Source organism: Siphateles boraxobius, unplaced genomic scaffold (assembly GCF_051911475.1).
Source record: "Siphateles boraxobius isolate OS27281-9 unplaced genomic scaffold, OSU_SipBor_1 120, whole genome shotgun sequence".
Lineage (NCBI taxonomy): Eukaryota > Metazoa > Chordata > Actinopteri > Cypriniformes > Leuciscidae > Siphateles > Siphateles boraxobius.
Window position 1 is genome coordinate 1,366,131 of NW_027508723.1, and position 26,370 is coordinate 1,392,500.

A 26,370-nucleotide genomic window follows, 5' to 3' on the forward strand; every position below is an offset into this window, starting at 1 on the left:
GGTTTTCAGCTCACGGCTGGTTTTTCATGTTATGCAAACGTGGCGCGGGCACATGCATGAGTGACTCGTCTCAGAGTCTCATATTCACAGCTCACCCGTCTCTCAGAAATACTGACGCGCGTCACGACAGCTGCTGCTAAACTGCTCACGGTACAGCAATCCTCAAATACATGACCAGAACAATCATTATACCACTGGAAGAGGTACTACTACTGTGTAATGCTTTAGAGTTACTTCAACTTTAAGTATCATATGAGCAGATATTCTACATGCAATACTATATGTAACGGTAAAATTAAGTTTATGATTATTAAAAGTGCTAATATGAGCAGATATACTACATGCAATACTATATATAATGATAAAATGAAGATTATGATTATTAAAAGTGCTAATATGAGCAGATATACTACATGCAATGCTAGATGTAATGGTAAAATGAAGATTATGATTATTAAAAGTGCTAATATGAGCAGATATACTACATGCAAAACTATATGTAATTATAAGATGAAGATTATGATTCATAAATGTGCCCATATGAGGACATAATGCTACAATGCGCTACAATGCAATACTATATGTAATGGTAAAATGAAGATTATGATTAATAAATGTGCTCATATGAGCAGATATACTACATGCAATACTAATATATATATATATATATATATATAAATGAAGATTATGATTATTAAAAGTGCCAATATGAGCAGATATACTACATGCAATACTAATATATATATATATATATATATAAATGAAGATTATGATTATTAAAAGTGCCAATATGAGCAGATATATTACATGAAATACTAAATATAATGGTAAAATTAAGATTATTAGAAGCACTATTAATCGATATACTACATGCAATTCTATATGTGATGGTAAAATGAAGATTATGGTTATTAAAAGTGCCCATATGAGCAGATACACTACGTATAAAAATAGGCTTTATTAAATAAAATTAAAAAATGAAGATTATGATTATTAAAAGTGCTGATATGAGGAGATATACTACATGCAATACCATATATAATAGTAAAATGAGGATTATGATTATTTAAAGTGCTAATATGAGCAGATATACAACATGCAATGCTGTATGTAAAGATAAAATGAGGATTATGATTATTGTGAGCAGAAGCACAAGGCCACGCTGCTCTGAAGGACACAAACCCTTACAGTGTGCAACACACACACACACACACACACACACACACAGTGACAGTTGAAGTTTTTCTTCAGTCCTAAAACTGCCCGGAGCACATGATCATCGGTGTGGATTCACTACACGAGTGTGCGTGTGTGTGAGTGTGTGCGCGCGCTTAGCACAAGTGTCAACATGCACAACAAACTTCACACTGCGCACTTTCCGTCGTTCGGCGCAACGCGAGGAGTTTGTTGCGCATGTGTTCGCGTGAGTCGAAGTAAGTTTTAAAACGTGTGCATGACAACAGGTTGCAGCAGTTTGTTCCTTGTGTTTTAGTGGTTTCTGATCGAGTAGATCGCAATAAAGTTGTTGTCAATGTTGGCAGCGTTAAGTTGTTTGATTATTTCGCGTGTAAATTGTGTTTTATAGTTGTTGAGTAGTGGCCTTAATCTGTGTGTGTGCTGGAGTTTAAAAGCTCATCCAGCACTAGCAGCTAACAGGCTACACACACACTCACGCCGAACGCGCACTCATTAAACACACACAAACACACACAGACGCGTGCGGTCGTCTACACACACATGCTGGCGTGTGTACCTGTCGCGTAACGTTACGGTGAAACGGGTCCGTGAATCCGTCAGCCTTCATCCCGGCCTGAGCCACCGAGGCCTGTCCCTGCACCAGCTCCGCCATCATCATCATCACACACACACTCACACACACAAGCGCATAAACACACACACGGCGTACACGACCGACCCCGGAACAGGAAACAGCTCGATGGAACAACGCGAGACTTGAGAGGGAGACGAGACTCTGCGAGATTTCACACACGTGGTTCTAACAGCACTGGAAGAGTTCATTTTATTGCTTTTTTTTTTACTTTACCTGATCACACTTGATCATTTAGTCGTTAGCAAGTATTTTATTTATTGTACATCTTCACTTCATTTCAATTAATTTATTATTCTATTAAGTTTTTATTTCTTATTTTGTGTAACATTTTGTGACTGCTATTTTTAATAAGTTTAATGTAAAGCCCTTTGAATTAACTTAAGTTCAAGTCAAATATATATATATATATATATATATATATATATATGTATGTATATATGTGTATATATATATATATAACAATTTGTAAATATATATATTTTATATATATGTGTGTAACATAATTTGATATATATACTTACATTATACATGTGACATTTTTGTTATATATATACATACACAAACATTATATATTTAACATTTTTATGTCATATATACATACACATATATTAGCCTATATATTTTATATAATATATATTATAAATTATTTTATGTTATATACACACACACACACACACAAACATATATGTAAAACATTGTAGAAAAACATTTATTTCATAATTGTGATTTTTTTTCCCCCCACTTTCAATTATTTTGCTTCAATGAAAGGTTATATTTTTGCAATTTTTTAAAAATAAAATATCAAAAGGATTAACAATGCAGATTTTTTTTTTTTTTACAGCCATCTTTGATCAAATTTACCAACAGGGCAAATTATTCTGACCAGCACTGTATGTGTGTGTATATATCATAAAACTTTTAAATATATAATATGTGTCTGTGTATATATATATATATATAACATATACATTTTTAAATATATACAATATATTTGAGCGTGTGTGTGTGTATTATTTGGTAATGCTGGAATTTAATTTTTTTTACATGTCCAGGCATCACATGCATTTAGTCACTTTAAATTTTATGAAGTATAATTTTCATATCAGTGCATTTATGTATACAACTAAACTGAATAACTGTGATCTACCTTAACTTTAACTAATACAAAGTAAACACACAACTTTTTTTTTTTAAATGACAAAGGCATATTCCATCGCATCATGAAATCGTCATGTTACTGGGTCAATTATTATTAATTGATCAATTAATAGGTGAACCAATGAAAAGCTACGAGGAAAGGTGTCATATATTCACAATTCTTTAGCAAACATTTGCTTTGATTCAGCACTGTCCAGTCGTGGTTATGATGAACTCATTCTGCACATGTGGAAACATCTGAGAACATCTGGCAGGAACTGTGGGCGTCACAACTCAGAAATTGCCATCAATTTTAGACCTACTTATGCAAATTGTTTTCGTCGGCTGAATGAGTGACAGGCGTGAGTCTGTGTGTGAAATCTCAGGTCAGAAATAATGCACCCGTTCAATAACTGTGAAAAGTTCATCAATGATTAAATGAGTTCTATTCATCGATAAAGCAGTTCTAAAGAAAACAGTGATGCAAGTGTCTCCAACTAAGAAAGTGCAAGATATAAAGTTGCATTGCGAGTTATAAAGTCAAAATTACATGATATAAAGTTGCAATTGCGAGTTTAAAGTCAGAAATACGTGATATAAAGTTGCAATTGCGATTTATAAAGTCAGTTGATATAAAGTTGATATAAAGTTATAAAGTCAGTTGATATAAAGTTGCAATTGTGAGTTTAAAGTCAGAAATACGTGATATAAAGTTGCAATTGCGAGTTATAAAGTCAGAATTGTGAGATATAAAGTCAGAATTGCGAGATATAAAGTCAGAATTGCGAGATATAAAGTCAGAATTGCGAGATATAAAGTCAGAATTTTGAGATATAAAGTCAGAATTGTGAGATATAAAGTCAGAATTGCGAGATATAAAGTCAGAATTTTGAGATATAAAGTCAGAATTGTGAGATATAAAGTCAGAATTGCGAGATATAAAATCAGAATAGCGAGATATAAAGTCAGAATTGCGAGATATAAAGTCAGAATTGTGAGATATAAAGTCAGAATTGTGAGACAAAGTCAGAATTGCGAGATATAAAGTCAGATTTGTGACACAAAGTCAGAATTGCGAGATATAAAGTCAGAATTGTGAGATATAAAGTCAGAATTGCGAGATATAAAGTCAGAATAGCGAGATATAAAGTCAGAATTGCGAGATATAAAGACAGAATTGCGAGATATAAAGACAGAATTGTGAGATATAAAGTCAGAATTGTGAGATATAAAGTCAGAATTGTGAGATATAAAGTCAGAATTGCGAGATATAAACTCAGAATTGTGAGATATAAAGTCAGAATTGCGAGATATAAAGTCAGAATTGCGAGATATAAAGTCAGAATTGTGAGATATAAAGTCAGAATTGTGAGATTTAAAGTCAGAATTGCGAGATATAAAGTCAGAATTGCGAGATATAAAGTCAGAATTGCGAGATATAAAGTCAGAATTGTGAGACAAAGTGAGAATTGCGAGATATAAAGTCAGATTTGTGACACAAAGTCAGAATTGCGAGATATAAAGTCAGAATTGTGAGATATAAAATCAGAATTGCGAGATATAAAGTCAGAATAGCGAGATATAAAGTCAGAATTGCGAGATATAAAGTCAGAATTGCGAGATATAAAGTCAGAATTGTGAGATATAAAGTCAGAATTGTGAGATATAAAGTCAGAATTGCGAGATATAAAGTCAGAATTGCGAGATATAAAGTCAGAATTGCGAGATATAAAGTCAGAATAGCGAGATATAAAGTCAGAATTCTGAGATATAAAGTCAGAATTGTGAGATATAAAGTCAGAATTGCGAGATATAAAGTCAGAATTGCGAGATATAAAGTCAGAATAGCGAGATATAAAGTCAGAATAGCGAGATATAAAGACATAATTCTGAGATATAAAGTCAGAATAGTGAGATATAAAGTCAGAATTGCGAGATATAGTCAGAATTGCGAGATATAGTCAGAATTGCGAGATATAAAGTCAGAATTGCGAGATATAAAGTCAGAATTGCGAGATATAAAGTCAGAATTGCGAGATATAGTCAGAATTGCGAGATATAGTCAGAATTGCGAGATATAAAGTCAGAATTGCGAGATATAAAGTCAGAATTGCGAGACATAAAGACAGAATTCTGAGATATAAAGTCAGAATTGTGAGATATAAAGTCAGAATTGCGAGATATAGTCAGAATTGCGAGATATAAAGTCAGAATTGCGAGATATAAAGACAGAATTCTGAGATATAAAGTCAGAATTGTGAGATATAAAGTCAGAATTGCGAGATATAGTCAGAATTGCGAGATATAAAGTCAGAATTGCGAGATATAAAGTCAGAATTGCGAGATATAGTCAGAATTCCGAGATATAAAGTCAGAATTGCGAGATATAAAGACAGAATTCTGAGATATAAAGTCAGAATTGTGAGATATAAAGTCAGAATTGCGAGATATAGTCAGAATTGCGAGATATAAAGTCAGAATTGCGAGATATAAAGTCAGAATAGCGAGATATAAAGTCAGAATAGCGAGATATAAAGACAGAATTCTGAGATATAAAGTCAGAATTGTGAGATATAAAGTCAGAATTGCGAGATATAAAGTCAGAATTGCGAGATATAGTCAGAATTGCGAGATATAAAGTCAGAATTGCGAGATATAAAGTCAGAATAGCGAGATATAAAGTCAGAACTGTGAGATATAAAGTCAGGATTGTGAGATATAAAGTTGCAATTGTGAGATAAAAAGTCGAAATTATCTTTTAAAAAAATTTATTCTGTGGCGGAAACAAGCTTTTAAGCATAAACTGCGTTGACTATTTCTAATTTTAGACAAACAAAAAAAACCCAATGGGTTAAAAACAACCCAACCTTGGTCATTTTAGCAACCCAACACTGGGTTGTTTTGATCCAGCAGGGTTGGCTTGAATGCCTGTTTTTTTGTATGGTTTAAAATTACTCCAATGCTTGGAGTAAAAAATTAAACTACAGTCATTTGAGATAAACATACTAGATTTGAAGTGGATCAAAAAAGTTCATCAAAGTTGTGATGAGACAGGAACGGGTATTGTTCAAGATTCATGTCAAATGTTGACTACTGTAAAATGGGTTGGAAATTAAACCCAGAAATCTTGGTAATCACCAAATCACTTTTACACACACGACTATCAAAACGTAAAAAGAAAATTATTTAAAACAAGAGCAAGGGCAATAGTCAAAAGTAACAACAAAGTGCTATAGAAATAAATGTGAGTTTAATTGAATCAATGTGCATGTGAGAAGAAATGCAGAAAAGAATGGCAATATATATATATATATATACAGTTGTTGATTTTTTTTATTATTTTCTGCATATACTGTATACTGTGTATGTGTGTGTGTCTGTCTGTATATATATACACAGGTATATAGGTGTGTGTGTGTGTATACAGTAGTCAACATTTGAAGTGGATCAAAACCTTTCATCAAAGTTATTTTGAACAATAACCATTCTTGTCTTAGGACAACTTTGATTAACTTTTTTGATCCACTTGATCCAATGTTGACTACTGTATTTATGTGTATATATATATATATATATATTCAGAGAGAGAGAGAGAGGCATTTTTGCAATTCAACTGTAAGTAATTTCCAGCTGCATATGAGCAATAAAAGATGCAGACTGCAAAATCATGTTGACCTCTTCAAGAATAAACAGGCCCATAAAGATATTGCCCCACACACACACACACACACACACACACGAACGAAGGACCGTATGGCAGGTTTGAGATTATCTGCATGTGTGTGTGTGTGTGTGTGTGTGTGTGTGTGTGTGTGTGTGTGTGTGTGTGTGTGTGTGTGTGTGTGTGTGTGTGTGTGTGTGTGTGTGTGTGTGTGCGTGTGCGTGCTCGAGGGCTAAAAGTGCATCAGTAATGGCTCTTCTGCAAGCAGTTATGAGGACGACACAAAGGCCTGCTCAAATATCCATGTCTGCATTTCTGCATACATAATCATAGTGTCATAATCCACAGCCGTGAGATCTGGAGAGACGCACACATGTTCATGTTTGATTCTGGCCATGAATGATCACGACACGTCCTCGATTTCCCGAACAGAACTGCAAATTCACATCAATACATGAAAACTATGTTTAATAATGGTGAAAACACAAATACATTTAATATTCCACGTGTAATATTATGAAGAAATCTTGCATTATCACATTTTCCGCCAAACTACAATAAAACTGGAAATTGTTTAACCACTGCTGTCCCGCAAAGAAAATAAACTAAACACTAAGGAAGTTTGCTATCTAATCATTGATAGTAATAGCCTTTCCAGATACTATAGGAGTGTTAAACTATGATTAGCACTATAATTGTTTGTAAGCATAAATTATACAAAAATTTGGAATAATTAAGATTTGTAAAATGGTCTCTTCTGCTCACCAAGGCTGCATTTATTCGATCAAAAATACAGTTACACAGTGAAATATTATTAGTTTAAAACAGCTGTTTGCTATTTTAAAATGTCATTCCTTTGATGCAATGTTGAATTTATAGCATCATTACTCCAGATTCAGCTTATGATCACAGGAATAAATTACATTGGATAATATGGACATTGAGACACATGGAAAATATTGACTTTATTCAGTCATTTCTTCTGTATAATTCACTATCATTCTCAGACTGATACAGAAGAGAAGAAATGACTGAATAAAGTCGATATTTCGTTTTTTGGTGCATAAAAAGTATTCTCGTCTCTTCATAAAATTAAGGTTGAGCCACTGAAGTCACATGGACTATTTTAACGATGTCTTTCCTACATTTCTGGTCCTTCAAAGTGTTCATTAAATAGCTGTCAATGGAGCCATCAGATTTCATCAAAAATATCTTCATTTGTGTTACGAAGATGAACGAAGGTCTTGGAACGACACAAGGGTGAGTAATTAATGACAGAAGCTGTGTCCCAAATGACGCACTATACACTATGTCCTCAACCGTGTAGTGTACGAACTTTATACGTTTATTTTGTCATTCAACAGTCTGAAAGCCGGAAATTAAAGCGGGCGAGTGCATGAAGTGTCCAACGTTACACACTTTGTTTTTTTTCGGTTAAATAAGTGCGTCATCCGGGTACTTAAAGATTTAGTTCACTCAAAAATGAGATCGTTATAATAGTCCATGTGACTACAGTGGCTCAACCTTAAGTTTATCAAGCGACGAGAATACTTTTGGAGTGCAAAACAAAACAAAAATAACGACTGTGGGAGAAATTTAATATGTTCTATATGCATGACTTTCGTATACGTGCAAATGTGTGACTAATGTAAGACCTTGGGGGGGGCGGAGTCAGGACTATTCAACTTAAAGGGGAACTATGCCGTTTTTTTTAGCTTAACTGAACAGCTTCGGTGTTATTGGAATGGTTATATGACTTTTTTCGTCATATAAAAGTCCCCCCCCCTTAATGTAAATAGTGTAAATGAGCAAAATTTGCAAACTATTATGATAAATTGCAATAATCATGCCTAACGACATCATAACGGACATTGTTACGAAATAATGCGACGTACATTTAACTATATTGATGTCATCTGGCATTACATTACACTCAAAAAACACAAATGAAATTATACAGTAGGCCTAGGCTATTGGTTATTTACTTGTAATTTAGCTGCAATCATGTAAAAACGTTATAAGCCATCAAACGCGGTACGATACTTTATTATTATAAAGTGGTTCCGACAGTAACGTTAAATACAAGTACTTCACGGCGACTCTAGGGGGCGCTGTTTGACGAAAAACGGAATTCCTGCATAGTGTGCCTTTAACGACTTTATTCAAGCGTCTCTTCTCTTCCATGTCATTCTCCTAAGCTGTTGACGTAGTGTAACGCCGCAGCACTTCTGGGTTGTACTTCAGAACGTAGGCTCACTATTGGCCAGCATCACACGCATCACACACATGACCAGCGTTGGCCAATAGTGAGCCTACGTTCTGAAGTACAACCCAGAAGTGCTGCGGCGTTACACTACGTCAACAGATTAGGAGAATGACATGGAAGAGAAGAGATGCATAAATAAAGTCGTTATTTGTGTTTGTTTTTGCGCACAAAAAGTATTCTCGTCGCTTGATAAACTTAAGATTGAGCCACTGTAGTCACTTGGACTATTTTAACGATGTCTTTAATAACTTTTCAGGGAACAAGTGTCAATCCCTTAGAAGCCTATGGAGGAGTGATCCAGCTCTCAGATTTAATCACAAATATCTTAATTTGTGTTGCGAAGATGAACGAAGGTCTTACGGGGTTGAACAGCATGAGGGAGAGTAATTACTGACAGAGTTTACATTTTTGGGTGAACTATCCCTTTTAAAGTGCACTTTCTTTTTTTAGAGTTTTCAGTGTGAACGCATGCACTACTTATACTACAAAATGGCGTAGAATAGTGCACAAGTACGCAATTTGGGACGCACTAGAATTTTCATTTTTGGGTGAACTAACCCTTTAAAGCATATTAAAAACACCACGACATTAAAAGCTGGATTTTCACACTTTAGGAGTGTCGATTTAACATGTATGGAAGAATGTGTAGATCTACTGTTAATAAATGCTGCAGATCTCCAAACTCTCCGCCAACACGGATTAAAAAACAAAGACAAAGAAACTTCCAGAGGCTTTTAACAGCAAGTAAACACACTGTGGTCGTCGTCCACGTTTTCGGCTTCTTCTCTCGTAACCTCGGACACTTTACTTGATTCTTCCCGGTTTAGACACTCTCAGCGACTCAATTACACAGAGACCCTGCGGTGAAAATTACGGATGTTTTTCTGCAGTTTCTATTTTTCCGCTGGGACGCTTTGACTCCGTCCTGCTGTTCGCCAACACACACACACACACACACACACACACACACACACACACACACACACACACACACACACACACACGCACACGCACACGCACACGCACACACACACAATCCCTCCCTTGTTTCTTCTCTTTCTTCCTCTCCAGCTCTTATTCTCCTCCACCTGTCCTGTTTTTTTGGTGTGTGTGTGTGTGTGTGTGTGTGTGTTTCATTGTATTGGCATTGGTGGCTGTGAGGTAATAACAGGTAAATGCAGTTGTTTGTGCACTTCTCCCAGCATGCTCTAAGAGCGAGTGACTTCTGTTGTCAATTTCCATTCAGCGTCGTCCAGTGATTATACCGATGTGGGAGGAGCTGGACGAGCCATGAAAGCTTTCTGTGCAAACATATGCACACATCAGAGGAAAACCTGACGCTTTTTGCCTGAAAGCTTCACAGAAACATCCATTAGAATTCATATAATCATGCTGTGCATTCTATAGACAACTCTAGGGTTCGATTTTAAACACCCTTCATGCCAAAAAAGTTCTATATAAGAAGAAAAGTCTTAATATTTTCATGTTTAATTGGTTATTTACATTTTTTCTACTAATAAAGTATGTTTAAATTACTGGTAACACTTTACAATAAGGTTCATTAGTTAACATTAGTTAATATTAATTAAACCATTTACTAATACTTTATTAAAATCTTGTAAACATTAGTTAATGCACTGTGAACTAGCATGAACAGCTGTATTTTTATTAACTAACATTTACAAAGATTAATGAATTCTGTAACAAATGTATTGCTCATTGTTAGTTCATGTTAGTTAATGCATTAACTAATATTAACTAATGAACATTATTGTAAAGTGTAACGAAATTACTCATAAAATGAGTAAAAATGATTAAAATTAAATTAAAACGAAATCCATAAAGTGTCGGAACCCGTTATTTTCTTCAGCATGTGCTCGTGTGTCACATCACAATAATTCATTTTACTGAAATATTATTGTTAATATTATTTAATGGGCCTGAGCTGACATGAGCTAACAGTTATGTTTTTATTAACAAAGATTAATAAATACTGTAGCAATTGTATTGCCCATTGTTATATAATATCATAATGTTAACTAATCGAAACCTTATTGTAAAGTGTTACCGAAATCAGATTTGATGGTTGATATTAAAGAGCAGCAGTAAATAGTTTGAAATAAAAAACTGAAATGCATAATTTTGAAAACATAATGCATAAGCCGAATGAGGCTTTTGTATGAAGTGTGTTGATGGCCGACTGTTAGCGTGAGATTATTGACGATTATTGACGACAGCGGGACGCCCGGCGGTTTCTCAGTCTTATTACACAAAACAAATCGAACCAGAAAATCACTGAGAGAAAATACATATATTGATTGAGATGATGTGAACCCTGAGAGAGACACTAGCTTTACTATTCTTACATTCTCCTGAATCTTTATACTGGTAATATTGTTCAATATTAAGCAAAAGAAGCCATGATTTCTGATCCAAGAGAACTTTCTGTGGGCTTATTGACACTTTTATTGATATAGAGAATGGAGATGGATTCTTGTTTGGTTATATATGTATTAATTTTTCTTCATTTTATTTATTTTTGGGATGCGGATGGAGTGGGGACAAGAGCGAGAGTTGGAAAATAGAATAAGTCTTTATTGCCATTGTCACAGGTACAACGAAATTTAAAGTGCTCTCCAGTCAGTGCATCATTCATTGGGTCTCATTCATGAAACACGAGCAGAACGAATTTTTGTGTAAATCGTGTGTAAAGTGGTTCTGGCGTAAATTTTCGGATTCATTGAAATGTTCGTATTTTCCAAATGTTAGTTGGTACGCAAGAAATCTACACCTGCTCCCAGCCACGCGTGTAAATAGTGCGCTTAACGTTTTGCTCATTAATAAGGCTGCATTTTAATTCACCTTAATCGGGTACATATTTACACAGCATTTGGAAAAAATATTATATATAGGCCTAGTAATTACATACGTTTTTTCTTATTATGAGAGCCAGTAATAGCATCTGCGATGGTGGTCCTTCTCCAGTTTAAATACGATTTTTCCGAAGTGAACTAATTCGTTTTTTGCTCTCAAGCTTAATGTCGAACCATTTTCTTCTCACTTCTGGGAATGTTCGATTAACAGATGAAACTCCATTAACTGCATCTGTAATATGCTGCCAAGCTTCCTTTTTTTTTTACGACCCGATACGCCACTATGTACGCTTGAAAATGAAATGTGGCGTTTCGAATGAACTTCTGATAATAAAACTTCAATTTCTGCATCTGAGAAATTTTTCTTTGTCATTCGCATTCATGTCATAATATGATGCCCATATATAGTTGTCAGTCGGATTTAATGGGCGGGATTTATGGTAATTGAGAATGAACGTGCACGCGCATCCCATTTACGACTGATTGGAATTCATTAACACACACACACATTTCACTATCACATCTGACGTTTACAAAGTATTTGTGAATCAGGAGAAGAGTTTTCGGGAAGGTCTCTTTACGCGCAAATCACTCGCATATTTACGAATGTTTCATGAATGAGACCCATTGAGTCTATAAAAATATAATTTGAAGTGCTAGTGCTAGTTATGGGAACATATAACAGCACTCACAGTAATACATAAACACACAGTTATAGCATAAAAAGAGTGTGAACATCTACAGACATGCATTCTTCCTGTTATTGTCACATCAGCTTCCATATTAAACGTTATTATTATTTTTTTCAGCATTTCAGGTTATTGTAATAGGATAAAAACTGTGTTTGAGTGTATTTGTCCTTGCTAATTGAGCATGACATGATCCATGATTTCTGATCCAAGAGTTTAGTGAGTGAGAGACAGAGAGAGAGAAAACTATATAGAAAATACTCACATCAAGCCATTGTGATCATCTCATTCTTGACATAAAATAGCTCTAAAAATAAGGAAAAAAGAGAAATATTTTCATAAATAGAATACTATTTGTATTATTTAATAATATTTATTTAAAGAACTGATGCATTTATAGACATGGACCTCCTAAATACTAAAACTGCATTAATTATTATCATGGGTATTATAGTATTGTTCATAAATGACAGTCTCACGGTCGTCATCGTGCTCGTCATGTGACCATTAAACATTCCTGTGCTCATTTTTGTCTGAAGAAATGCAAATCATAGTGTTATTTATGCATGAATGCAATTATATTATGATAAACCCTCCCCCAAAAAATCAACAAATGCATGAAAATAATTGATGCCGGTATGTATAAAAATTCCTAATGAGTATAAATGCATAAGTACAATTACACTGTTGATCACCTAACAACAACATATAATTAACCCTGTAAAGCCTGACATGAAATAACAGTCAGAAAAAAAATAATGTTTTAAATGGAACAGTTTATTAAACGTTTAGACAAAATAAAGTTCGCATTTGTGTTTTATCTGATCCATCAGGCTTTTATGGCTCATGTACGGATGAAAAAAAAGCTCAATTTACTTCAGAGAAAAATATGCAATTTATTTATATGGACAAAAAGTAAGATGAAATTCTGATGCATGTAAATCTTTATAACAGTATAGCAGATACTCATAAAATGCATACAGTCAAAGCAAAAATTATTCAAACACCAGATATAATTTTTGATTTGTTTCACTAGTGTGTGCAGGACACTATAGTTCAGTTATGTAAGTGAGGAGAGCAAAATAAAGTAAACTGTGACATATTATACACAAATATTCTTCATTTAGTAAATAAAAAAATTTAGGACCAAAAATGATTGGGACACTTTGAGCTGATTATGTTTTGCTGAAGTGTTTTTTCTTTAACTAATGCAGCTTTTTACAGCACAGACCGAACAACATGAAGCATTGCTTGGTGATTGGTTGAGCTAAACTGGTATTATCTAATTGTGTAGTTAAATTTAACAGCTGACAGATATTCAACATCATTCATGTGTGAGAGTCTAACAGAAGGACGGACAAAACCTGTGAAATATCAACTGATTCTTTTCATATTTTATTACCATTTTCTAAACTATAGCGAATAAACTGTGATAATGTGAGAATATCTGAATAAATTTTGGTTTGACTGTATTACTATCAATCGTCATTTTACATCTGCCATGACAGATTGTGTGTGACAGCAAAGTTTTGATCATCCAGATCTGGCTTTAGGGTTAGCTCAGGCTTTATGACACACACAGCTCAAGGTTTTTTGTTCGAATCGTCCGACAAACGCAAGAGGAAGCACATGAAGGCCTGAAGTGTCTCTGAAAGCAAACGTCACTGTGATAAAGAGCTATTGATCGCTCAGGCTTCGTGTGAAGCTTGAAGCTCCGGTAACATGAGATTCGGGGTCTCCATCAGTCATTAACCCCCTCAGATGGGCAACATTAAGCAGCAGGCAAAATATTTCTATTTTTCCATCAATATTTTATCACGTGCAAAGCCGGAAACAAAGATAGAGCAGCTTTGAAAGTAATGGCCCCCCATCTGCTTTTATAGATCTGAGTTTTTGCCCTTTGACAGGAACAGACGTCTGAGACACGGGAACACATGAACACAGGAGTCGAATGTCAGACGAGCTTCACTCACGGAAAACACGGATCAAAGCAGGTTCAACACGCTTTCAATGGGATTAAGACGCAACATGCACTCAAACAATCATTTTTGCCTCTTGTTCGGTTTAATTCATTCAAGTGAGCTTCATTTTGGGGGTTACGTGTTTTTTTAGTAAAGGGGAAGACATGTTAGTGAAACGAACTGAAATTAAAATCATAAAACGACTGAATAAAAAACATTTTGTTGCTTGAAATGAAATAATCAATAACTGAAAGAATTTTTTTTTAACGTATTTTATTTCCAATAGTTGCCAAGGCAACATTCTCATTTCCATTTATTTTAACTTGTACTAAAATAACTAAGTATATCACTAAAATAAAAACAAATATATATATATATATATATATATATATATATATATATAAACATGACAAAAACACAAAACAAAATTATTAAAACTAACCAAAATGAAAATTCTAAAAATAAAAACATTTCAAATATTAATAATCTTTTTTTTACACCAGTCTTTAAATGAATAAAACCATAGTAAATTAATTAAAAACTAAGTTGGACCAACATAAAAATAATTAGTCATGACAAAAGTAATAAAGTTAATTTGACCCAATTCAACTAAATTGTCTTGACTCATTGAAACTGATTTAATTTAAATTGGCCAGTGTTATCATCAAAATCACTGATCCATTGAGTGGAAGTTGGCGGAAATGAGAGACTGTAATTTTTAAATGCTTATTATTCTAAATGCAAATGTTGTCATTGTTTTGGAACACACTAGCTTAGAGATAACAGTAAGGCTAACATATTCAAACTTAAAGCCAAAAAACTTCACTTATAATTTCAGGGGGACTTCAAAAACGAAATTAATAAAGTGTTGTTTTATAATAACATTATAATATTTTTAATGAAATATAATAAACATGTAATATAGTGCATTTATTTAGCAAAATACTCTTCTCTATAGTTAATTTTTCTAGCTAAGTTAGCTAACTAACATGCTATATGTGTTGATTAGCTTTACTCAAGCTCAAGGTCTCAAGCTGTTTTCTTGACGTCTTTCCCAGGTTGAAACACTGACTGATCGATTACATGAGACATGATTGGTTTCAGTAAGTTGTTCTGTATCTGTCAACATTTCTTCTGATGTTCGTTCGTGTTTATTTGCTGCTGTAACTAGCAGTAACGAGGAGATTTAACCGAGATTTCGGTTATACTGAGGCGCTACAATCAACGTTAAAGAGCTGTTTTTAAACGGGTGTTTATTGTTTGAATTTTGTAATAAAACTGACAGAATTTGAAAGCTGAGACTCTGTTTTATATTAAAAGTAACCTTCTCTGTCGATGTGTTGTCAGTGTCCTATTTGCTCCGTGATGTTATTTCACGAATGCTTGAGAAAAATGGATGAGGCGATTCTAAGATGGCCGCCGAGTGATATTAACTTTCTTAAAGGGACATTGACAATATTCACGGAACCGATGAAAACTCTACAAAATTACAAATTTAAGCGTTTTTTCCTTAAAAAAAAAACCTTCATGCCCTAAAATAGCTTGAATGTAACTACACCCTTGCCTCATTAAGACAGTCTAACTTACTACGGATACATTTGAAAATGGCGTTTTGGTTTAAAAACTCTCCGCCTACACAAGCGTTTTCAGGATTTTCTGAGTTTCAGTGTGGATGAGAAATTTTTGGAAAACGCCTGAAAACACAAAATCCACCTTTACTGCGCATACATAATCCCTCAGCTCACTGAGATGATACAGACGGAAAAATAAATAATTAAGTTTTCGCGCAATTCTCCTGACAGGATAATTTTATTTAGCAGAATATCTCAGCATTCACTGATGCGTACAGGTCGCACTCACTCACCATTATATGTTTGGTCTAATTCTAAAATGCTAAAACTGCTCTCATGTTTTACCGCCGGACAGCAAATGTGAGTAAATTCTGTCATCTGTGCAGGACTGTGATATGAAGAGTGTGTGAAGTAACACATTTTAGCGCCAGTGTGAAAGTGAACAGCACAATACTGGGATAAACATGAGTATCTATTGGTAAAATATGCGTCACATGACCAAACTTACGTCATCTTTTTTAAATACCTCCGGTTTCATAGTCCACACTACAACATGAAAACGTTTTATCCACTTTGGAGTGTTTCTCAAAAACGTTGTTTTCATTTATAAAAACGCCGTCTCAGTGTGGACGGAAGGCCAAAACAGAGAGAAAAAGATACTTTTCAAATGAAAACGTATTAGTGTGGACATGGTTCTATAATAATCATATACTCGGTTGTATGAATATGCAAATGATCCCCGCCTCCTCTCACTCACTCACTCAGAGATCCACTCGTTGACGATCACACGTTGATCTGATTGGTTACAAGGTAGTTTGTGACGTCAGAAACACCAGCGATTTCAATCCGTGTTTTTGAGACTGTCTTTGGTTCACTGCAATTTTAAGGAGAAAATACTCAGCAATGCTGTCGACTTATGAATTTACACATGGTTTGTCTTAAAGCATATTAAAAACACCACATAGACATATAAACAACATTAAAAGCTGGATTTTCACTACAGGGGGAGTTTAATAGATCAATGTAAATGTGACATTAGTAAATGATTTTGTTTTTTCAGTCTAAATTGAAGTGTTTTTCCCCTGGTGGTTGCCAGGGTGTTGCTAAGGTGCTCTGAGGGGCTTTTAGTGTGTTTCGGTTTAGTGTGGCTTTTAGTTTCCATGCAGTTGCTAAGGAGTTCTAGATGGTTGCTAGGTGTGAATCTCTGTCTCTGTGATCTTCACCTTCAATGTGTGTCTGTGGGATTTTATCTTTATGTTATATGAATAGTTTGGTTTTATATTGTTCATTCATTTTCATTATTGTGTCAGTAATTTTGTGTTTTTGCCCTTTTTTATTAGTTTTTATTTACATGTCTATTTAGTTTTAAATAGTAGGACTTTCTTTTGAAAAATAACCTTGTATTCAGCAAGTATGCATTAAATTTAAATTAAATACATTTATAATGTTATAAAATATTCTATTTCAAATAAATGCTGTTCTTTTGAAGTTTATAATCAATCAAATAATCCTGAAAAATAAAATAAATCACAAAAATCTGAAGCAGCACACCTGTTACACCGATAATAATCATAAATGCTTCCTGAGCATCAAATCATCATATTATATTGATTTCTGAAGGATCATGTGACACTGAAGACTGGAGTAATGATGCTGAAAATTCAGCTTTGATCACAGGAATATATTACACTTTACTATGTATTCACATTAAAAACAGCTGATTTACATTGGAATAATATTTCACTATTTTTATTGTATTTTTGATCAAATAAATGCAGCTTTGGTGAGCAGAAGAAAAAAAACATTAACAAATCACGACCCCAACATTTTTAATGGTATATAGATAATAATAATACTTATAATAATGAGTAAAAGTGTAAAACCCATTTAGAAATCAGGCTTTATGCCTTAAACAGCCTTTTAAACCAGTCTAACGATCATGCCGGAGAGTAATAAATCCATAACCAGAAGAGATATAGTTGTGAGATTATGACCTCATATCCATCCATTATATCAAACCTCCAGAGCGTCTTAAAACCCGTCCAAAAAACAGATTCCTGTCATAATCCTCCAGGCTTAACAAATCTCATCTCATATCGACAGGTTTTCTCTCATGCTTTTATGTGCATGAACAATTTCAGCTGGGAAAACAATGACTTCAAATGGCAGGTTTGCTTTCCCGTGGATCTATATGTCATTTTACCATTTAACATTTGACATAATTGTCCGCAGCCCCTTAATGGCAGCAAGACGAGGGGCCTCGGTCGGCTCCGGGGCCCGTGTGTGTGTGTGTGTGTGTGTGTGTGTGTGTGTGTGTGTGTGTGTGAGAGAGAGAACCTGAAGTCTTGGGTTACAATAATTGATGTGAATAAAGGCCCTGAAGTCATTGTTGCAGCGCAGGTGAGCAGGAGGGCTCGTGATTGACAACATGTCAGAAGATCTCAACATTTCTGAAGATGAAAAAGCTTGGTTTCAGACTCAAATACACACTAAAAAAAAAAAAAAAAAAAAAAATGCTGGGTCAAATATGGACAATATTTTGACCCAAACATGGGTTAAAACAGAGTGGCTTGGGAAAACATTGGAGAAACATTAACATATAAACAAAATGACAGATATGGAGTTTTAATTATATGTTTACATGGTTATATTTTCATATGCATATTGTATTCATACTTGAAAGATTTCGAACTGGCTTGAGTGAAATTGCAGTAACTTAAACCAAAACATTATATATTTTTTAAATTATGGTTATTAACTAAAACTGAAGTTAAAAGCGTGAAAATACGTTTTTGTTACTTGAAATAAACGTTAACTGAAAAATGATAGAAAATGCTGGGTCAAATATGGACAAATATATTAAACATTTAAAATTAAATAAATTTAACACAACCCAGCATTTTTTAGAGTGGCTTGGGAAAAAATTGGAGAAACCTTAATTAACATAATATACACAAAATGATAGATATACAACTGGAGATTTAATTATTTGGTTTTATTTTCATATGCATATTATTGTTCCTTACCTGGTTTGTAAATTGAAATTTTTCAATAAAAAATAAAATAGATGTCAAACTGGCATGAGTGAAACTGCAGGTCCTTAAACAAAAAAAAAATGATGGCTAGTTTTTAAATTATGGTTATTATACTTAACTAAAACCTGGAAGAAGAAAAAGAGAAAAACTTGAAACTAAAAGAATGAAAAAACATTTTTGTTACTTGAAATAAACTTTAACTGAAATTTAAATAAAATGCAAACATTTCTCATTTTAATTTAGAACTTTAGTACTAAAATAAGTCAAACTAAAACTGAAATAAAAATAAATAACTATATAGACATACTATTAAAAATAACAAAAACACCAACAAAATTTCTAAAACTATAAAATGAAAATATAAAAATAAAAACTGATTTAATAAAAAATAACACTAGTTCAAATTTCTATTGCAGTACTTATTATACTTTATAGTGTTTAATAAGCTTTTGAATTCATTTTTGTTTTTATATTTTCATTTAAGTTTTGTGTTATTTTATTTAAAACGTATTTTAATTAATTTAATTTCAGTTTTAGCAATATACTTCAACTTCAACTAAATAACAATGAGAAATGTTGCTACTAAATGAAAAAAATAACCACGTTTTTTAAAAATATTTTATTTTATTTAAATGAACGTAAGGCCTATATTTAATTTCAAGTAACAAAAATGTTTTTATTTAATAGATTTAGTTTTAGTTAATTACTACATACCATGGTAATCATAGTTTTGGCCAATGCACCATAAAACCCAGTGTTTGCATGTTGATTGATGATGATTTTACTATAGTAAATGGCAGGAACGATTGATGATGATTTTACTATAGTAAATGGCAGGAACGATTGATGATGATTTTACTATAGTAAATGGCAGGAACGATCGGAACAGAGCCGCTCTTTGTGTGACAGTGAGTGACGCGAGACAGACAGCAGGAAAACCCTTAAGTATTCGTTTTCACTCTCAACTCTTAATTCTCATGTCTTCCCATTGTGTCCCAGAATCCCCCGGGGCTGCGGGGTAATGAGACATAATTAAGGGAAGGTCACGGATCATTAATTCACCTGAACGAGACGGGATGCTTTCATACCTCGGCATCTGAGACACGTGAGACACAGGAAGCTGACAAAACAACTTCCTGTCAGTGATGTCACTCCAACAACGAGAGCTCAGGCTGCGTCCCAAACGGTCCCAAATCACATACACTATTTTAAAGAAGTAATTACTTCACGATAGCTAAAAAGTACGTTATATAGTATCATCTTATGCACAGTTCAGAATCTCACCGGAAGTAGAAACTCATCCGGGTATTTTTTTGTACTTTTCATACTGTTTTTCACCTATTAAGTATGGTTTGAGATGAGAGAGCAAGTCGAGCGCATTGCATTCTGGGTAGAGAAGTGTGTTTTGCTGTACATTGTTTTATTTGAGTGACAGTTCTGATGCTTCTTCCTAAAACTGCGAGTCATGATGTAACTCATAGTACGCATGATAAAATACACATTTTTATAGTGAATTAAGCAATATTGCAATTAAACTTGGCAGTGATTGTTTTGCATTTTCACCAATGGAAAGTCATTGATTGACACTTGTCTTTTTAGAGCTGAATTACAGTAGAGTTGAATTCGGTTTGCATCATTGAATCATTATTTTCCTGTTTATTACTGTAAAGCTGCTTTGAAATGTATCGTATAAAGCGCTGTAGAAATATGCTGACTTTTTTGGTAACATTGTTATAATTACCGCAATGTCTTAAATTATCCGAATCATTTACGTTTGAATTATGAACCGAAACGAGAATCAGGGTTATTATAACTAAAACCATTATAAAACCGACCAATCACAACAGACAGAGCCATCTGACCAATCAGGAGAGGAGGAGTCCGTTTTCAGACTCTTTGAGAAATGAAGTAATGTGCAACTGTATATTAGAGAACATTAAAGTGTTTTTTGACATTTGATGGATGTAAATCTATTGTATAAGACCCCAAAGTTAATATTTAGCATATTAAATATAGCATATGTGCATAATAAGAAACCTTTAAAATAGCATAAAACAGGCTCAGGTCTGATTGCCAGCAAATCTCCAGAAACGTTCAGCAAATGCAACACTGATATGTTCTTGTTTATGTGAAGCTGCTCTGAACCAATCTATATTGAGTGCTATAGATAGAAATGTGACTTCATTCATTAATTTTAAATAATTCGTTAATTTTGTGCATGCAATAATCACGAAACCTATCAAAACTTTGAAGTTGCATTCAAAATCTGCCTGTTTTGCGGAATGTAGTGGATTGCTTGTGTGTGTGTGTGTGTGTGTGTGTGTTCTCCAGGTGATGTGTGTGTTCTCCAGGTGATGTGTGTGTGTGTGTTCTCCAGGTGATGTGTGTGTTCTCCAGGTGATGTGTGTGTTCTCCAGGTGATGTGTGTGTGTTCTCCAGGGGATGTGTGTGTTCTCCAGGTGATGTGTGTGTGTTCTCCAGGGGATGTGTGTGTTCTCCAGGTGATGTGTGTGTGTTCTCCAGGTGATGTGTGTGTGTGTGTGTGTGTGTGTTCTGCAGGTGATGTGTGTGTGTGTGTGTGTGTGTGTGTGTGTTCTCCAGGTGATGTGTGTGTCTGTGTGTTCTCCAGGTGATGTGTGTGTGTGTTCTCCAGGTGATGTGTGTGTGTGTGTGTGTGTGTTCTCCAGGTGATGTGTGTGTGTGTGTGTGTGTGTTCTCCAGGTGATGTGTGTGTCTGTGTGTTCTCCAGGTGATGTGTGTGTGTGTTCTCGAGGCGATGTGTGTGTGTTCTCCAGGTGATGTGTGTGTTTGTTCTCCAGGTGATGTGTGTGTGTTCTCCAAGTGATGTGTGTGTGTTCTCCAGGTGATGTGTGTGTGTGTGTGTGTGTTCTCGAGGCAATGTGTGTTTGTTCTCCAGGTGATGTGTGTGTGTTCTCCAGGTGATGTGTGTGTGTTCTCCAGGTGATGTGTGTGTGTGTGTTCTCAAGGCGATGTGTGTGTTCTCCGGGTGATGATAGTGTGTGTGTGTTCTCCAGGTGATATGTGTGTGTTCTCCAGGTGATGTGTGTGTGTTCTCGAGGCGATGTGTGTTTGTTCTCCAGGTGATGTGTGTGTGTTCTCAAGGCGATGTGTGTGTTCTCCGGGTGATGTGCGTGTGTTCTCCAGGTGATGTGTGTGTGTTCTCCAGGTGATGTGTGTGTGTGTGTGTGTGTGTGTGTGTGTGTGTTCTCCAGGTGATGTGTGTGTGTGTGTGTGTGTGTGTGTGTGTTCTCCAGGTGATATGTGTGTGTTCTCCAGGTGATGTGTGTGTGTTCTCCAGGTGATGTGTGTGTGTTCTCCAGGTGATGTGTGTTTGTTCTCCAGGTGATGTGTGTGTGTGTGTTCTCCAGGTGATGTGCGTGTGTTCTCCAGGTGATGTGCGTGTGTTCTCCAGGTGATGTGCGTGTGTTCTCCAGGTGATGTGTGTGTGTTCTCCAGGTGATGTGTGTGTGTGTGTGTGTGTGTGTGTGTGTTCTCCAGGTGATGTGTGTGTTCTCCGGGTCAGAGGTGGAAAGTAACGAATTACATTTACTCGCGTTACGTAATTGAGTAGTTTTTTTGTGTACTTCTACTTTTTAAAGTAGTTTTTAAAATCTGTACTTTTACTTTTACTTAAGTACGTTTTCTTTGAAGTATTGTACTTCGCTACATTTGAAATCATATCCGTTACTGAGTAAAAAATAATAATACAAGGGGGAAAAAAAAATCACACACTCCGGAAACTACTGAATTGATTGGAGGGCGGGAGAACAAACGCGCAAAAAAGGTGACGCAGACCCAGCTGAAGCTGAAAGCTAAGCGCCAAGCGAATTATGGACAGTATGAAAAGTAGAAAAAAAGCGTGGTTGTCCTCGAGGATAGATATCCAATTTAAGAAAAATGTGGACGCAAAGTGGCTGCAAAAAGAGGATATAGGACACCATCCCTCCTGCAGATAAAGGTATATCCCGATTTACGTGATGCAAAGGGAATCCCGGAATCCAGTCATGAAAATGGAATTCACTTAATGCAGATGTCACGTAAAACATGCAAAATAATGGATGGATGAATACATGGAAAGTAGAACTGTGCAATAAATCCAATCGCGACATGGTCTGTGAATATTTAAGCTAAGCACAAAAATACTGCATGTAAATATATAACCCTATTTGTTCTGCTGTGCTGCGTTTGTCTACTACATACTCAAGTACTCGTGACGTTCATGGTGTTTTCAGCGTCTCACAAACAATTTGAGGATATGAATACATGAACATTTCCAGAGCTGCTCTGAGAGAACGCCTAATGAGCATTTTCATAATTTTATTTGAGAAAAACCATTGTCAAATACACTTTGAAACAGGTCTTCACAACCCGTCAAAATAAAAGTTCGGTTTTACTAGGAGAAATTAAGACAGAAATATATTACTATTGTAGGCATACAATAGAACGTAGCCTACTTCTCAAAATAATAATAATAACAACAATAATAATACATTTTATTTGAACATTATTTAAAGGAATATTTTTTTTTGTCCATGGTTTAATTTAGTAAATCTGTTTTTGCAGCGCTTCCCCAAAAAATAAAAGGACACAAGTTTAAATTTACATTTGATTACCACCGTTTTTGATAATATATTTGGATTAAATCATAAAAAGTAGGGGTGTAACGATACACAAAACTGACGGTTCGGTTTTCCCACGGTTTTGACGTCTCGGTTCGGTTCGGTTTAGAAAGCTAAAAAAAAATGTAAACAGTGGTTTAATGAAAAAATGGTGTCTTTGTCTTTAAATTAATTCAATTACAATTCAACGTTTTGCAAGGATTAAAAATCTGCTAATGCTGTTAACTATATAGGGAGCCGCACCTTACTATAACATTAAAGGTTAACAACAGAGCCTAAATTTAGATGCTATTTATTTTTTATATATAATAATCAACACCCAACACATTGTATGAAAACATGTAAACTGAACATAAGGCAGTTTTTGCATTAACTTTACTCTAATTTGTTATTGAAATATAATAATTTACACAGTTGCTGTCATTTTCATGAAAGATATTTTAAACGTACATTAAATAATCAAGATATAATTAACAGGTTAAGTAAAATATAATACATAGGATAATATTGTGCATTTATTTAGTGCAAGAGTTAATTTCTCTAGGAACCAACAAGTTATGGACACTGAATCACTAGCCTGCTGAGGTAAATATAATGGTAGTGACAAGCTATGCAGTTTTATTGACGTCTTTGCGCTGCTGAAACACTGATTGAGCGATTACAGGAGTTATGATGCCTTTCAGTAAGTATACTGTATTTTTCAACATACCTTCAGGTGTCCATTCATGTTTATTCTGTAACTGAGGAAGAGATGATCGCGTTTACTCGCGTTTACTCCGCGCTGCCGCTACTGTTACAATCCGTGGTGACGGATAGTTTTAAACTGTTGGTACAGATTGTCAATTTACATCCATGTGGACAGATTGGTAAACTGTGCCTAGTTTTGTAAAACTGTGCAAAAGGTAGTTTATTTTTCTTCTGTAATGAAGCTTGGCTGTCCATCTAGTGAAAAATGTTGGTACTGCGGCCAAATAAAATCTTACTGAAAGCTCATTTTTTGAGATCTCAACCTAAAATTTGGAACACAACTTCTTCAGATTTTTGGCTTACATTTTCAGGCAGTTTTAGAGTAAAATATATTTTGTAATATATATATTTTATATAAAATATAAATAATTATATTTTTACATTGTTCATTTTCATAAACTCAAACTTGTATAACTTTTTTTCTGTTTCACTTTCATAATTTCATAATACTTCACTTCAACATTAATCTGGCAAATGTCTTCTTTAAAACAAGACAAATTATAGGTCTATATTCCAAAGCATTCTTGAATTACAACCATTTAAGTTTGAATAGTGATTTTCATGTCTATGCGAAAAAAGGGGGAGTGACAGTTAAAGGGTTAAACAATATTAAACTATAATATCTATATCTATAATATCTAAAATATAATATATATATAAAAACTCTCCTACAGTCCAGTCACCATCAGTCACGACGGTCGCGACTCGCACGTATTTTCATTTAAACGTCACTCACTGACGTTTTCCTAACCAGAAAAAAAAAACGATTGCCCTGCTCTGCCTCTGATTGGCTAGTACTCATTGCCATCTGGGTCAGAGCCAATTAGAAGCAGGATGTGGGTGGGAAAAAATATAGGGATAGTATATAGGGAAAGGGGAGAGACAGAGGGAACAGGCAAGACAAACTCCTACGTTTAAATAACATATAGAAAATATCTGCTTGACAACGAGCTGAGAACAAGCTTAAATAAGCAACTACACTTAAGAAACAAGCCCGAAAAAAAAACGCGACCCGCGACTACCAATATTTGTAAGCGACTTTACAGAAAAACAAGCCCAAAGTCGCTTATAATAAGCGGACTTGGCAACACTGATTCCAGGTCCAATCAATGAGCCGGGCTGGGCGGGGCCGGGGTCGCTTGCAGGGCGGGGCGTGTTCGGTACGCCATGAGAGTATCGCCATTCGAATCGTGGGTTCTGTATCGCAGTTCTTCGGTTTGGTTCGAATATCGTTACACCCCTAATAAAAAGAAACATTAATTTTCTGAATAAAATACATTTCATACGACAATATTATTCTTAAACATTTTAATAAATTATTAATGTTAAAAATAAGTTGTTAATCTAATGCATTATTAATTATCGAATTTAATTGATTAGACATGTTTTATTGAAATTTTAATAAACAAACAAATTATTTCAAGTTTGTTATAATAAAAGCATTTGTTCAACCAGAAAAAAATCCTGTTTTCATTAATTTAACCGTCATTTTAACTGATGATAATAATAATAATACCCATAATTTAGTAATACAGTTTATTTATTTAACAATTGATTAATACTGTAAACCGTGATATTTTCTGAGACGTTACCATACTGTGAAAATCTTATTCCATTACAACCCTACACGGGAGGGTCCCCCACCCCACCCCCGCTGTTAAAAAAGTAACTCAGTAACTTTTACTCGGAGTCAATTTTAAATTAGCTACTTTTTACTTTTACTTGAGTAGATTTTTAGACCGGTACTTTTACTTGTACTTAAGTAAAATTTCATTGAAGTAGTAGTACTTTTACTTGAGTAGAATATTTTATTACTCTTTCCACCTCTGCTCCGGGTGATGATAGTGTGTGTGTGTTCTCCAGGTGATGTGTGTGTGTTCTCCAGGTGATGTGTGTGTGTTCTCCAGGTGATGTGTGTGTGTTCTCCAGGTGATGTGTGTGTGTTCTCCAGGTGATGTG

At 34.6% G+C, this 26,370-nt stretch overlaps 1 protein-coding gene across 6 annotated transcripts in view; it reads right to left on the reverse strand.

Moving 5' to 3' along the window:
• fubp3 (far upstream element (FUSE) binding protein 3) overlaps positions 1-1,941 on the reverse strand; it is a 46,507-nt gene extending 44,566 nt beyond the window's left edge. The window contains exon 1 of one of the 6 annotated variants that reach the window (XM_077222522.1): positions 1,754-1,941. In XM_077222522.1, coding sequence (XP_077078637.1) covers positions 1,754-1,858 — 105 coding nt within the window. In that variant the 5' untranslated portion in view covers positions 1,859-1,941. The remainder of the gene's footprint in view (positions 1-1,753) is intronic. The other 5 variants (XM_077222502.1, XM_077222513.1, XM_077222531.1 and 2 more) reach the window with 5 other exon arrangements.
• Positions 1,942-26,370: the final 24,429 nt, after the last annotated feature.